Below are 17168 nucleotides of genomic sequence, written 5' to 3'. Positions count from 1 at the left end.
GGCCGTGCAGACAGGTGCGTGATTTGAACGCAGCGTGAGTCCGCTGCGAAAAACTCACGACCTGTTCTATATTTGTGCGCTGTTCGCGCATCACGCACCCATTGAAGTCAATGGGTGCGTGAAAACCACGCATGTCACATGGAAGCACTTCCGTGGGACAAGCGTGAATCGCGCAACAGCACTGAAAAGGATGAATGAAAACAGAAAAGCACCACAATGGGGGTATTTTTGAAAACCGGAGAAACAGGGTGATAGATTTTGGGGTGTGTTTCTTCATTCTCATGTTTGCTTTAAAATAAATCTGTCTTAAAAAGAACACATTTGTGAAAAAATTTTAATTATATTTTTATACGCCTGCTTTGAATTCTTACAAAAAAACACTGCGGTCAAAATACTTACAGCACTCCTTAATAAAGTAGTAGTTTTCAAAATGGGTTCACTTGTGGGGGTTTCCATCATTCTAACACCTATGAGCCTCTGATAACCTGGCTTGGTGCAGGAAAACAAAAATGTACTTCAAAATTCATAAAATTATTATTAAATTTTGTAAGTCTTCTAAATTGCTCAAAAATTATTTGTCCAAAGTGCTGCCAAAATAGAGTAAAGAGATGGAAATATATATTTAATAAAAAAAAATGTACAGTATGTATGTACATATGTGACATATTGCCGTTAAAAACAGGGAAAAATGTTAATTTTTACAAAATGGCTTCAATTTTTCTATTTTTTAAATTAATTTACGCAGATCGTATCAGTCTACTTTTACCACTAAAATAAAGTACAACATGTGACGAAAAAAACAATGTCAAAATTACTTGGATATTCAAAACCTTTCGCTGAGTTATTCTCTGATAAAGTCAGACATATCCGATTTGACAAATCTGGCTTGGTCATTAAGGGGTTAATCAGTTTTTGCTGTGTGACATACTATTACATCGTGGGAACAATGCAGATCCAGCGAACTGACATAATAATATGTCACACAATGGTGTGGGCGCAGGAGCTGTGTCCGCCCAATCACTTGCGGATGCTGGTAGTATTACACTGTCGACAACCCCCTCTATGACTGATCCTGGACGTTTAACCCCTTAGGGTATGTTCACACGGCCAAATTTCAGACGTATACGAGGCGTATTATGCCTCGTTTTACGTCTGAAAATACGGCTCCAATACGTCGGCAAACATCTGCCCATTCATTTGAATGGGTTTGCCGACGTACTGTGCAGACGACCTGTTATTTACGCATCGTCGTTTGACAGCTGTCAAACGATGACGCGTAAAAATACAGCCTCGTCAAAAGAAGTGCAGGACACTTCTTTGGACGTTTTTGGAGCTGTTTTCTCATAGACTCCAATGAAAACAGCTCCAAAAACGGACGTAGAAAACGCCGCGAAAAACGCCGCGAAAAATGCGAGTTGGTAAAAAAACGTCTGAAAAGCAGGGTCTGTTTTCCCTTGAAAACAGCTCTGGATTTTCAGACGTTTTTGTTGACTACGTGTGAACATACCCTCAGATGCCGCAACCAATGCTAACCGTGGCATTGTTAGATGGAGGGGCTCACACTGTCACCCCATCAGTGTGATTACAGGGTGCTGATGCCTTACCATTGCAGCCAGCGGCCCAACACCGACCCGAAAAGTCTTCCATGCTGTCTGTCACTGTACACTGACAGGCATAATACATTGCAATTCAAAAGTATTGCAATGTATAAACAAAAGTATCTCATGTTCAAGTCCAGTACTGACATGTAACCATCTGTAATGACCCACACGAAAAAATTAACATATTATTTATACCGTACATTGAACACCTTAAAAAACAATGCCAGATCGCTGTATTTGATCATCCAGACTGCCAAGAAAACGGAATAAAAAGTGATCAAAAAGTATGTACCCCAAAATAGTACCAATGAAAACTTAATTTTGTCCTACAGAAAACAAGCTCTCATAAAGCTCCATCGATGGAAAAATAAAAATGTTATGAGTCTTTGAATGCTGCAGCATAAAACATTTTTTTGTAAAAAAAAAGTGCTTTTATTGTGCAAAAGTAGAATATACATATATATAAAAAATATATATAAATTTTGGAATCCGCGTAAACATAATGACCCACAGAATAAAGTTATCATGTCATTTTTTACCGCACTGGGAACACCGTAAAACATAACCAAAAAAATAATGGCGGTATTGCTTCCACGCCCTCAAATTTGTTTTTATAAAAGCTAAACAATACATTATATGTTCCCTAAAATAGTGCTTTGAAAAATACAGCTCGTCCTGCAAAAAAAAAAACAAGTCCTCATTCAGCACATCGATGGAAAATAAAAAAGTTACGGCTTTCAGAATGTGGAGAGGTAAAAAACTGAAAAAATTGCCTTCACACTGACTATGCAGTGAACATATCAACAACATTGTGACTTTCAACACATGATACACAGTGAGGCTCCATATTCATTACCTACTCCATTTTAAGACCCTCTTCACCTCGAATTTCTGTAGTACATTGAGTAATTCGGGTAAGCTACCGATGTACACGATACATATGTCCATAGGGCTTCATTAGGTCTCCAATGCTCTGGCAGCATTGTAAATCTCTTGACATCACTGTCCATATATGCTTCAGAATGCCGGATTTCCCTGTCAAATCGCTTCGTATGCACTTGTCCAGGGACTCCATCATCCATATATGGACAGTGACGTCAAGAGCTTTCCCGTGCACATCGCTTCAGGTAGCGCTCTGCCCTTGGGGTTCGGGCAACGTATCCCACTGTATGCCTATAAAGTAGGATAAGTTGCAGCCATCCGACGGGCTATGCGTACGACAAAAGAAAAAAAACGTGATGTGAAGAAGGCCTTAGCTGTAAACGGCAACTGTCTCAAATTATCAACCCACTGATTAGGAGTTGTTGTCAAGTCAGATTTCATCAGTTATAAAAATGATTTTTCATTTAAGGCCTGTAATTTTTGTAAATTTAAATTTGGGTTCTTTAAATGTGACTTTGCGTTTTGACTAAGTATTTCATAAATGTCTTATATTCTTGTATTTTAGTTATCCTGAAAATGGTATTGTAGAAATTGAAACCAGAAATATGCGACCAAGAGCGAGAACCACATGGAAGTGGAGTGACCTGAAAATAGGTGCTGTGGTCATGGTGAACTACAATATTGAAACTCCAGAAGAACGTGGTTTCTGGTTTGATGCAGAAATAACAGACTTAAAAGAAAATTCAAGAACTAATAAAGAAGTGTATGTCAAGATTTTGTTGAGGTAAGGAAACTTGTAAATATATAGGGTTTGTACAGAATTAGAAAAATATAACTGATTTCAACCAGAAATAGTGCCACACCTGTCCATAATTGGTGTCTGGTATTGCAGTTCAGTTTTATTAAAGTGAATGGGGTTTTTGCTGCAATAACACACACAACCTGCGGACAGGTACAGGTAACAATAGCCATGTTTTTCCAGTCCGATACAAAGCCTTTAACCCCTTAGTGACCAGCCCATTTTAGGCCCTAATGATCAAGCTATTTTATTAGTTTTTCTATAGTCGCATTCAAAGAGCTATAATGTTTTTATTTTTTCGTCTATATAGCTGTATGAGGACTTGTTTTTTGCAGGATTAGTTGTACTTTTTAATAGCACCATTTTTGGGTACATATAATTTTTTTATTAACTTTTATTAACTTTTTTTGGGGGGATTATTAAAAAAAACTGAAATTCCGCCATTGTTCTATGCGTTTTGAAATTGACGCCGTTCACTATGCGACGTAAATAACATGTTACCCTTATTCTATGGGTCGGTACGATTATGGCGATACCACATATGTAGTGGTTTTTTATGTTTTACGACTTTTGCACAATAAAAACACTTTTGAACTAAAATTATTTGTTTTTGCATCGTCGCTTTCCAAGAGCCGTAACTTTTTTATTTTTCCATCAATGTAGTGATTTTTTGGGCTTGTTTTCTGCGGGACGAGACATAGTTTTGATTGGTACTGTTTTGGGGTGCATGGGACTTATTGATTCATTTTTATTATGACTTTTTTGGGGGGCAATGGAAAAAAATAGCAATTTCGCCATTGTTTTTTGCGTTTTTTTTTTACGGTGTTCACCTTGCGGTTTAAATGACATATTAACTTTATTAATGGAGTCATTACGGTCGCGGCGATACCATATATGTGTACTTTTATTTATTTTTTTACACTTTTACTAAATAAAACCACTTTTAATGGAAAAAAAATGTTTTTTTTTTGGTTTTTTTACTGTAACTTTTATGATTAATCTTTATTTCACATTTATTATTTATTTCATTAGTCCCACTAGGGGACTTTACTGTGCGATCTTCAGATCGCTGATATAATGCTCTGGTATACTTCGTATACCAGAGCATTATTGCCTGTCAGTGTAAATCTGACAGGCAATCTGTTAGGACGTGCCTCCGGCGCGTCCTAACAGGCATATGTCCAGGGCAGACCTGGGGGCTTTTATCAAGCCCCCGGCTGCCATGACACCCCATCGGAGACCCGCGATTGCATTCGCGGGCCGCCGATGGGTGACAGAGGGAGCTCACTCCCTTTGTAAACAAAGTTAAATGCCGCGGTCGCTATTTACGGCGGCATTTAACGGGTTAAACGGCCGCGATCGAAGTAAACTTCGATCGCGGGCGTTGGAGCAGGAGCTCAGCTGTCATCAGACAGCAGAGCCCCGGCTCCAGCTTGCACGGGAGACCCGTGCAGGACTTAGACTAGGCGAACGTTAAAAGGCGTCAGCCTAGCCTAAGGCCCCTTAGTGACCGACGTGAAAAGGCGTATTAGTGGTCACTAAGGGGTTAACCTCTTGGCACAGGATCACGTACATGCACGGCATAGAAAGGCAGCCATTTTCACATTCCACCGTTCATGTGTGTGATTGTGATCGTGCGGGCTAGGATTGGAGAAACTTCCAATCCCTGACATTTAACCCCTTAAATGCCGCGGTCAGTAGCGACCACGGCGTTTAAGTGGTTGACACCTATCAGCGGCCCACTACCGCCGATGGGTTGCCATGGCAGCCCGGGACCTAACAAAGGACCCCAGACCTGCCCTGGCTATATGCCTATTAGGCTGTGCCAGAGGCATGGCCTAATAGATTGCCTGTCAGTTTTACCAAAGCATGTCTGCGATCAGAAGATCGCATTGTAAAGTACTCTAGTGGGACTAAAAAAAAAATTAAAACTGTTAAATAAAGTTTAATAAACAATATTAAAAAAAAGATTACGGTAAAAATGAAAATAAAACCACTTTTTACCATAAAGTGGTTTTATTTACTAGAATTGTAAAAAAGATTTAAACAAAATACACATATATGGTATCGTAACGACCGGAATAATAAAGTTAATACATTAATTAAACTGCTGGGTGAACGCCGTACAAAAAAGAAATACACAAAAACTGCGAAAATGTTTTTTTTCATTCCCTCCACCAAAAAATTAAATGAAAGTTAATCAATAAGTCCCACATACCCCAAAAGTATACCAATGCAAACTACATCTCGTCCCGCAAAAAACAAGCCCACATATGGCTACATCGACGGACAAAATAAAAAGTTACGGCTCTTAGAATGTGGCGATTCAAAAAATATATATTTTTGTTTAACACCTTAACGCCCTGTGACGTACTATTATGTCAGGGGTGATGGCCTGTTAACGCGAACTGACGTACTGTTGTGTCATTGCGTTAACAGACTATTGTGTCTGCAGACACAGTTTTAAAGCAGTGATCGCTTAACGCTATCATTGCTTCAAGGCCAGGACTGGAGCTAGCCGCCAATCCGGCCGGTTAACCCCTTAGATGCAGCGCTCAAAAGCGAGCGCTGCATCTATGGTGTTTACAAGCACATCGGAACCCCCGCAATACAATCACAGGGTTTCCGATGACTTCTCTGGCAGACCGGAGGCATAACTGGCCTCCTGTTTGCCAAGTAGGGCGGGACCTAGCAGGCTTCTGGCCGCAAAAGGAAGATGACGCAAGCCTGCGACATCAGCCACGGGTGTCAGCTGTATGTTACAGATGACATCGTGCTCTAACGACAGGGAATAGAGCTAGCTATGATCCCTGCCGTTAACCCCTTAGATGCTGCAATCAAAAGCGATTGCGGCATCTTAGTGCTTTGTAGTGATCGGCATCGACACAATGTGATCGTGAGGATGCCGATCGTTGCTATGGCAACCGGAGGCCTAACAATGGCCTCCTGATCTGCCATGTATGATAGCCTATTAGGCCCCACCCAGAGACGGCACCTAATAGGCTTGCCGTCCGTGAATCAGTGACCGCTCTAATGCATTGCACTAGAGGGATGCAATAGTCCCCTTTGGACTATTTAGACATCCGCGAGTTATTCCACGTAAAAAAAGTATCTATGTCTTTAGGAGCATGTGCGAGATCTATCAAGTATCGCGTGGCTAGTTGCGTTCCAACAATTGTCCAATCACATGTTGTGCTCTGTCCAATTCCGGGGTTTCTTATCATGTGGGTTTACGATTTTCTTTGATCGTAGGGGTGAGTGCCCACATGGTTTTAATTTGGGTTAATACAGTACACATGTTCACAATTATTGATGTTAATACATTAATTAGTGCCCGATATTTACATAACCCCCTGAACTGTCAATGGGGCGTGTAATGGCAAGTGGGCGTGTTACTATGGTTGTGACACTGTCCAATCAGCTACGGACAGTATCACAGCAAGAGCTGGAGAGAGGAGAGCGTGTGCACACGCACGCGCTCACTCTTCAGCTGTCGGCAGACCAGGATAAGACTGTGGACAGTGCAAGAGCGCTCTCCTTCTCAGCTCTTGCACTGTCCGTAGCAGAGACACGCCCCTTGACAGTTCGGCAAACAAGTACAAGACTGTGTGATCTCTCACGAGAGATCAGTCTTGTCCTTGTCTGCCAACAGCTGAAGAGCACACACTCTCTCCTCTCTCCAGCTCTTGCTGTGATACTGTCCGTAGCTGTTTGGACAGTGTCACAACCATAGTAACACGCCAATAGTGGTGTATAGTGAAGGTATATCCAGCACTCGAAATAAAAGTTGTAAGGTTTATTTGGTCATATTTAAAACAAGGAAGTTAAACCAAAAAATCAATCAAACGCAATATAAACGCAGTGGAAATGTAACAGAAACGCAGTAAATATGTGGTGAGCGAAAACTTTTTGTAACACTTCCCCTATTTTTGTACATAGTAACACGCCCCCTTGCCATTACACTCCCCATTGACAGTTCAGGGGGTTATGTAAATATCTGACGCTAATTAATGTATTAACATCAATAATTGTGAACATTACTGAAAATACGCTTTCTCTGCCTCCCATTGATGTCAATGGGAGGTCAGAGGCATAAACGGCCGAAGATAGGGCATGTCCTTTCTTTTTCCCGCGAGATGGTTTTTCCGCTCATGGGAAAAAAAACGCCTCCACCTCCCATTGAAATCAATGGGAGGCATTTTCGGCCGTTTTTTGGCGCGTTTTCCGACGTGGTTTCCGCGTAAAAGAACTCTGTGTGAACTCCCCCCTAAGATGGAGGGGGAAAACAAAGAATTTCTTAAAAAGTTGTCCTATTTCTCTATTTCATACATCCCTTAAACAATAATTTTACCCTAGTCCAGTAATTCCATTTATTCAAAACATTCCCACATCTTTTATTACTCTTGCTATCATCTAGCCAATATTTGTAATTAATTATTTAACACCTCCTTCCTGCTTTTTTATTATTATTATTATTATTTTTTTACTCTAGTCCCAGGATATGATATTTGACAATGTCTAATTTGTAGTCTATTTTTCTACATCATTCGTTGCAATCGTTTTCAATCCCCTTTTATCTATTACCTATTCATCTCTTACAATTCTATTTCCTATTCTATGTGGGCTACCGGACAAAAAATGGGTGGCAACAGCTGAAATAGACTGACAGAGTATTGTAACTTTAGACTACCATAAAAATTGCCTGTGTTAAAAATAGATCTTAAAAACACACAAAGCGTGATGTAGGTTTGATAAAATTTGATAAAAACTGTTGACAATAGCCACTTTTCTGAGTTGGCTAGTAGAGACAGGCATTCCGTTATCTGTTTTAATCAGCTGTCCCCTTAGGCATTGCTGCGTAGAAGAAACATTAGGACACCACATAGCTAGCAATCCTGTAGACTGTTTCTGTAATATTTTTCCCCTTGGTTTCCGGTGAGGGAGTTGAATTTTTTCATGCTACGTGGAAGTTTGGATGTGGTGGTTGCCAATGTCTTGTGGTCAAAATTGTTAATGGGCAAAATAAGTATGTATTTCTTGTCTTTTACTCGTTACAGTATATAACTTTATATCACGTTGCATCACATTATATTTATATATTGTAATCATTTGCAGCAACACTACGTTAAAGAAAATTTCTTGTTTTCTAGATTTAGTCATTTGTTGCCGTTTTCTCCAGTACATGGTACAATGAGTAACACATGTTTTCTTTATATATGCATATGTTGCACATTTACATTTAAACCATACATATATATTTGTAAATAACTACCAGTTAATGTACTAGGGTATGTTCACACAGAGTTTTTTGCACGTAAACGCCGGAAGATAGGGCATGTTGCTTCTTTTTCCCGCGGGACATTTTTTCCGCTCGCGGGGAAAAAACGCCTCCGCCTCCCATTGAAATTAATGGGAGGCATTTTCAGCCATTTTGGGTGCGGTTTCTGTGTCAAAAAAACTCTGTGTGAACTGGCCCTTACGGTTTTTGTTTCTATTGTAAAGATACCAGCTCAAGCTTTCTTATGGTCATAAGTATTTCTCAAGTTTTTCTTTTCAAAGCAACACGTAACCATATTATGATGGTTGAGTATAAAAATTAGAGGGGGTGGATGGCACTTTTGTTTTTTATTTTCAATCCGAAATTTCAAATATGCAATGATTTTATGGACTCGTATATAGGGCCTAAACATGACAATAAGCATTAGATCTCTATTGGTGGAACATCTATTTTTGTTTTTATCTTCTGATAATCCAATTTCTATTTCTTTAACCCCTTCCCGCAAATCGGCGTTACTGTACGTCCTTTTTAGCGGTGTGTTCCCGCAAATAGGCGTACAGTAACACCCTGGGGATGAAGCGAGCACAGGAGCTGTGCACGCTTCATCTTCAGCGGGTGTCGGCTGTAATGTACAGCTGACATCCCGCTGCAATGGCGGCGATCAGTTATTTCAGATCGCCGACGTTTAACCCCTTAAATGGCTCTGTCAATAGTGACATCGGCATTTAAGTGATTGAGACAGAGGGAGAAGGCTCCCTCTGTACCCCGTTGGCCCCCCGCGAAAAGTCGTGGGGTGCTGATGGTTGCAATAGCAACCAGGAAGCCTAGCAATGGCTTCCTGGTTGCCAGGTACTGGAGCCTATTAGGTCCTGCCCAAGGCAGGACGTAATAGGCTTAGCTGTCAGTTGTAAAATGACAGTTACAATACACTGCACTACATAAGCAGTGCAGTGTATTATACTGGGGATCAGAATATCAGATCTTCAAGTCCCCTAGTATGTGTAAAATAAAAAGCGAAAAAAAGTAAAAAAAAAGTTTTAGATAAATAAATAAAAGACTTATGTAATAAAAACACCAATCGTTTCCCTGATCAAGCCCTTTATAATTAGGAAAAAATGAAGAAAAAAAACCAAAAAACTATACATAATAGGTGTCGCCGCGTTCGTATCGGTCTGACCTATAAAAATATCATATTTATCCCGCACGGTGAACACCGTAAAAAATATGCAATAAAACACAATGGCAGAATTTCCTTTTTTGGTTACGTTGATTCCAAAAAAAGGAAATAAGAAGAGATCAAAAAGTCGCACGTACCCCAACATGGTACCAATAAAAACTACAGTTTCTCACGCAAAAAAACAAGCCCTCACACAGCTCCATCGACAAAAAAATAAAGAAGTTATGGCTCTCAGGATATCGTAACACTAAAATATTATTTTATTTATAAAAAAGTGTTTTTATTGTGTAAAAGTAGTAAAACATAAAAACATAAATTTGGTTTGGTCGTAATGGTATCGAACTGCAGAATAAAGTAAACATGTTGTTTATACTGCACAGAGAACGGCAATTTCTGTTTTTTGGTCTCCTCAACTCCCAAAAAATTTAATAAAAACTGATCAAATTATCACATATACCCCAAAATGATACTAATAAAAACTACAGCTCGTCCCATGAAAATCAAGCACTCACACAGCTCGTCAATTGAAAAATAAAAAGTTATGACTCTTGGAACGCAATAATGCAAAACGACGGCCCAGACTAATTTATATGTGCAGCAGTTCTTCACCTAAAACCCCACGTCATCACTTGCTAGCCCCCACTGGTAGACCCTGTAAATGCAGCAGTAACTATGACATTTTTGGGTCTGTGCTACATATGGGGCTAGTGAAGAAGTCAAAGATTAGGCAATGCTGGAGTGCGGATATTTTGTACAATACCACGAACACCCTTTAGAAGTGCGACCCATTATTCCATCATACACAGCTTACATATACCCTGATGCACTCCGCCCAGCTTACATATACCCTGATGTACTCCGCCCAGCTTACATATACCCTGATGTACTCCACCCAGTTTACATACAGTGAAGGAAATAAGTATTTGATCCCTTGCTGATTTTGTAAGTTTGCCCACTGTCAAAGACATGAACAGTCTAGAATTTTTAGGCTAGGTTAATTTTACCAGTGAGAGATAGATTATATTAAAAAAAAAACAACAGAAAATCACATATTCAAAATTATATATATTTATTTGCATTGTGCACAGAGAAATAAGTATTTGATCCCCTACCAACCATTAAGAGTTCAGCCTCCTCCAGACCAGTTACACGCTCCAAATCAACTTGGTGCCTGCATTAAAGGAACAGTGTCATCACAAATTATTTTTTTATATGTTAAAGATGTTAGTGCTTTATTAAAAACGTTTATATTCATTTGTGTGTTTGTGTTTTACTTTTTCTTATTTTTACACTTTTTCTTCCCTATGGGGGCTGCCATTTTTTTTCCATTTCTGTCTGTGTCGATTAACGACACATACAGACATGGAATACGGCAGCCACAGTCCCATGGGGACTGCGAACGGCTCCCGTCCCATTGACTTCCGTGTACGGCGTCTGTGTGGGAACTGCGCATGCGCCGCTCCCACACAGTCCAATTCGAAATTGGCGCCGTCCGGCGCCATTTTCCTGTGGACCGGAAGTCGCGGCCGGACAGTAATATTACTACTTCCGGTCGCGGCTTCCGGATTTGTGCACTTGGACCAGCGGCAGCAAACGGAGCGGACGGGCCGGAGGGAGCCGCGGCGGCAGGAGCAGGTAAGAGATTTCAATGTATGTTCGTGTTTGTGTGTGTTTACTACTGTATGTAAACCTACTACACTGTGTGTTAGCTCAAAAAATGGCGACACACAGTGTAGGAGGTTACACCGTTCAAACCCCTCGTTTATCCCGGCACTAGCCAGGATAAAGGAGGGGGGGATGCTGAGAGCTCACTAGAGCGAGGGCTTTTAACCCAATGTTGCAATGCTGCAATTTTAGGAATAGCTCCATCTAGTGACCAAAAATGGGTAGTATTATAAATTTAGAATTAATTTATAATATTTCCTGACTCGTGAAAAAAATAAAAAAAATTTAAACAATGTTTAATCACCCACACACTAAATGTTTAATTTAAAAAAAAACAACATGTTTTTCTGGCAACACAATGCCTTTAAAGACAGCTGTCTTACATGGTCACCTGTATAAAAGACTCCTGTCCACAGACTCAATTAATCAGTCTGACTCTAACCTCTACAACATGGGCAAGACCAAAGAGCTTTCTAAGGATGTCAGGGACAAGATCATAGACCTGCACAAGGCTGGAATGGGCTACAAAACCATAAGTAAGACGCTGGGTGAGAAGGAGACAACTGTTGGTGCAATAGTAAGAAAATGGAAGACATACAAAATGACTGTCAATCGACATCGATCTGGGGCTCCATGCAAAATCTCACCTCGTGGGGTATCCTTGATGCTGAGGAAGGTGAGAGCTCAGCCAAAAACTACACGGGGGGAACTTGTTAATGATCTCAAGGTAGCTGGGACCACAGTCACCAAGAAAACCATTGGTAACACATTACGCCGTAATGGATTAAAATCCTGCAGTGCCCGCAAGGTCCCCCTGCTCAAGAAGGCACATGTACAGGCCCGTCTGAAGTTTGCAAATGAACATCTGGATGATTCTGAGAGTGATTGGGAGAAGGTGCTGTGGTCAGATGAGACTAAAATTGAGCTCTTTGGCATTAACTCAACTCGCCGTGTTTGGAGGAAGAGAAATGCTGCCTATGACCCAAAGAACACCGTCCCCACTGTCAAGCATGGAGGTGGAAACATTATGTTTTGGGGGTGTTTCTCTGCTAAGGGCACAGGACTACTTCACCGCATCAATGGGAGAATGGATGGAGCCATGTACCGTCAAATCCTGAGTGACAACCTCCTTCCCTCCACCAGGACATTAAAAATGGCTCGTGGCTGGGTCTTCCAGCACGACAATGACCCGAAACGTACAGCCAAGGCAACAAAGGAGTGGCTCAAAAAGAAGCACATTAAGGTCATGGAGTGGCCTAGCCAGTCTCCAGACCTTAATCCCATCGAAAACTTATGGAGGGAGCTGAAGATCTGAGTTGCCAAGCGACAGCCTCGAAATCTTAATGATTTACAGATGATCTGCAAAGAGGAGTGGGCCAAAATTCCATCTAACATGTGTGCAAACCTCATCATCAACTACAAAAAACGTCTGACTGCTGTGCTTGCCAACAAGGTTTTTGCCACCACGTATTAAGTCTTGTTTGCCAAAGGCATCAAATACTTATTTCTCTGTGCACAATGCAAATAAATATATTTAATTGTGACAATGTGATTTTCTGTTTTTTTTATTTTATATAATCTATCTCTCACTGGTAAAATTAACCTAGCCTAAAAATTCTAGACTGTTCATGTCTTTGACAGTGGGCAAACTTCCAAAATCAGCAAGGGATCAAATACTTATTTCCTTCACTGTATGCCCCCACATTATAAGCTTAAATACCAGTAAAGCACCAAGCAAAATCTGTGCTTCAAAAGCCAAATGGTGGTCCAACTGAGCCTGGCAGTGTGCCCAAATGGCAATTTATGACCACATATAGGGTATTACTGTATTCTGGAGAAACCGCTTAACAATTTATGGGATGTGTGTCTACGGTGGTACAAGCTGGGCACAACACATTGGGCACTGAAATGGCATATCTGTGGAAAACTGCAATTTTCAATCTGCAACATCTATTGTTTACTCATTTTTGCAAAACACTTGTGCGGTCAAAATGCTCACTACACCCCTAGATAAATTCTTTGAGGGATCTAGTTTCCAAAATGGGGTAATTTTTCGGGGGTACCACTGTACTCGTACTATAGCTCAATGCAACATGGTGTCAAAAAACAAATCTTGTAAAATCTCCACTCCAAATACTAAATGGCGCTCCTTCCCTTTAGAGCCTTGCTGTGTGTCCAAATAGCAGTTTATGACCACATGTGGGGTATTTCCCTACTCTCAAGACGTTGCTTTACAAATGTTATGGTGCTTTTTCTCCTTTATTTGTTGAGAAAATGAAAAATTTTTTAACTAATGCTACGTCTTATTGGAAAATAATGTAATTTTTTATTTTCACTGCCCATTTCTAATAAAATCTATGAGACACCTGTGGGGTCAAAATGCTCACTACCCCCCTAGATTAATTCCTCAATGGGTGTAGTTTGCCAAATGGAGTCACTTTTGGGTAGCTTCCACTGTACTGGTACCTAAGGGGCTTTGCAAAAGCGACATGGTGCAGAAAAACCAATCCAGCAAAATCTGCTCCAAAAGCCAAATGGCGCTCCTTCCCTTCTGAGCCCTGATGTGTATTCATACAGTGGTTTATTACCACATATGGGGTATTTCCGTACTCTGGAGAAGTTGCTTTACAAATGTTGGGCTGCTTTTCCTCATTTGTTTGTTGAAAACATTAAAAATTCTGACGTAAAGCTACATCTTATTGGAAAATAATGTAATTTTTCATTTCACACTGCCCAATTCTAATGAAATCAATGAAATACCTGTGTGGTCAAAATCCTCACTACACCCCTAGATGAATTCCTCAAGGGGTGTAGTTTCCCAAATGGAATTTCTGCAAAAAAAATGAAATTTGCAAATTTCCCTTCCACTTTGCTTTAATTCCTGTGAAACGCATAAAGGGTTAAGAAACTTTCTAAATGCTGTTTTGAATACTTTAAGGGGTTCAGTTTTTAAAATGGCGTGATTTGTGGGGGTTCCTAATATATAAGGCCCTCAAAACTACTTCAGATCTGAACTGTTCCCTAAAAAAATAGGCTTTTGAAATTTTCTTGAAAATGTGAGAAATTGCTGCTAAACTTATAAGCCTTGTAACGTCCTAAAAAATAAAAGGATGTTCAAAAAATGATGCAAACATAAAGTCGACATATGGGAAATGTAAACTAGTAACTATTTTGTGTGGTATAACTATCTGTCTTACAAGCAAATACATTTGAATTTAGAAAAAACGCTAATTTTTGCAAATTTTCGCAAAAAATATTGCATTTATTGACCACATTTTTTCACTAACATAAAGTACAATATGTCACGAGAAAACAATCTCAGAATCGCTTGGATAGGTAAAAGCATTCCAGAGTTATTACCACATAAAGGGACACGTCAGATTTAAAAAATTAGGCTGTGTCATTTTGTCCAAAAGTGGCTGCGTCCTTAACCCCTTCCCGCACCTTGACGTAACTGCACGTCGATGTGTGCCGTAAGTTCGCGCACCTTGACGTGCAGTTACGTCTGTGCTTTGACAGTTAACTGCCACGCGGCGCTTCACCGCAGCGGCGGTTAACTGTGCAGGGTGTCTGCCCTGCATTCCCCGTTGCCGATCAGCGGACCATCGCCGCTGATTTCGGCAGTTAACCCCTTGATTGTGGCGTTCGATCTTGAACGCCACAATTAAGGTGTTTAGCGCTGATCGGCAGCCCTCACATTAAATCACGGGGGCTGGCGATGGTACCCATGGCAACCAGACGCCAGACAATGGCTTCCGGGCTGCCATGTACAGAAGCCTATGAGGACCAGTCACAATGACAGTTAGAATACATTACACTACGTAGGTAGTGTAATGTACTCTAGCAGCGATCAAAGCTGCAAGTCTAAGTGTCCCCTAGTGGGACAAGTGAAAAAAGTAAAAAAAAGAATAAAAATGTTTTAAAAAAAAGTGTAAAAATAAAAGTTATAAGTGACATAAACAAGAACTGCTTTTTTTCCTATAATAAGTCTTTTGTTATAGGTAAAAAATTAACACGTAAAAAAAAAAGTACACATATTTGGTATCACCGCGTTCGTAACGACCCCATCTATAAAACGCTAATATTATTTTCCCCGCACGGTGAACACCGCAAATAAAATAAACGAAAAACAATGCCAGAATCACTCTTTTTTTGGTCACCACCCCTCCCAAAATATACAATAAAAAGTGATCAAAAAGTCGCATGTACGCCAAAATAGTACCGATACAAACTACAACCCGTCCCGCAAAAAACAAACCCTTACACAGCTTTTTTTACTGAAAAATAAAAAAGTTATGGCTCTCAGAATATGGTGACACAAAAAATAATTTATTTTCTAAATAAGTGATTTTATTGCGCAAAAGCTGCAAAACATAAAAAAACTATATACATATGGTATCGCCTAATCGTACCGACCCGCAGAATAAAATATAATGGTAATTTATGGCCCAGGGTAAACGCCGTAAAAAATAAATAAAAATCATTGTCAGAATTGATGGTTTTTGGTCACCTGGCTTGCCGAAAAATGGAATAAAAAGTGTACCCCAAAATGGTACCAATGAAAATTACAGATTGTCCCGCAAAAAATAAGCCCTCACGCAGCTCCGGTGGTGAAAAAATAAAAAAAAGTTCCGGCTCCCAGATTATGGCGATGCAAAATGTGCAGCATTCCAAAAGCGGATAGGATCGGGTGCCATTTATAAGTGCGACACTGGCCACATATCTGCAGATTATTATTTATTTACCCCATTATTATACCCTCTTATGTTATGCCCCTGATGTACTCTGCCCAGCCTACATATGCCCCCACATTATAAACTGAAATACCAGCAAAACGCCAGAGCTACTACCAAGCAAAATCTGCGCTTCAAATGCCAAATGCCGCTCCCCCCCTTCTGAGCCCTACAGCGTGCCCAAACAGCCGTTTACGTCCACCGATATGGCATCGCCATACCCGGGAGAACCCGGTTAATATTTTATGAGGTATTTGTGCCACAAACTGGGCACAACATATAGTGCACTAAAATGGCACATCAGTGGAAAATTGACATTTTCACTATGCACCATCAGCTGCGCATTAAACCGCTGGTTCAAGTCTCCTATGGGGACTAATAAAATATGTAAAAACAAAAGTAAATAGTTATTATTAGTGGAAAAAATTAAATAAATATTTAAAGTCCAAAAAGAAACCCTTTGCACATTAATTCTCTAAAGTAATGTAAAAAAATACACAAAATTGGTAACGCTGCATCCGTAAAAGTCCAAGCTATTACAATATACCTTTATTGAACTCGCACGGTGAACGCCGTGAAATATAAAGAGTTTTAAACGGCAAAATCGCAGTTTTTTGGTCACCTTGGCTCTACCAAAATATGTCATAAAAAGTGCTCAAAAAGTCTTATGTACCAAAAAATGATACCAATAAAAACTACAGCTCGTCCCGCAAAAAATAAGCCCTCACACCACTCTATTGACGGAAAAATAAAAAAGTTGTGGCTCTCGGAAAGCGGGAAGGAAAAAAGAAAAAGAAAAACATGGATCAGTTCGGAAAGGGTTAATTACTTTCTAATGAAAAAAACATTTATGACCACAAGTGAGGTATAGCCGTACTCGGGAGAAATTGGTTTACAAATGTTGGGCAGCTTTTTCTCCTTTATCCTTTGTGAAATTGAAAAAATTCAACATTTTAGTGGAAATAATGTTGATATTAATTTTCACGGCCTAATTCTAATAAATTCTGCAAAAGACGTGTGGGGCCTAAATGCT

At 40.1% G+C, this 17168-nt stretch overlaps 1 protein-coding gene across 2 annotated transcripts in view; it reads left to right on the top strand.

Annotated features, from left to right (window-relative positions):
• Positions 1–17168, top strand: part of UHRF2 (ubiquitin like with PHD and ring finger domains 2) — a 126446-nt gene that overhangs the window by 78331 nt on the left and 30947 nt on the right. For both annotated transcript variants that reach the window (XM_075827316.1, XM_075827307.1), the window contains exon 5: positions 3049–3267. In XM_075827316.1, coding sequence (XP_075683431.1) covers positions 3049–3267 — 219 coding nt within the window. The remainder of the gene's footprint in view (positions 1–3048; positions 3268–17168) is intronic.

The sequence above is a fragment of the Rhinoderma darwinii genome, chromosome 1, assembly GCF_050947455.1.
Source record: "Rhinoderma darwinii isolate aRhiDar2 chromosome 1, aRhiDar2.hap1, whole genome shotgun sequence".
Classification (NCBI taxonomy): domain Eukaryota; kingdom Metazoa; phylum Chordata; class Amphibia; order Anura; family Rhinodermatidae; genus Rhinoderma; species Rhinoderma darwinii.
Note: the sequence above shows the minus strand (reverse complement) of the source record. Positions and strands in the feature narration are given on the sequence as shown.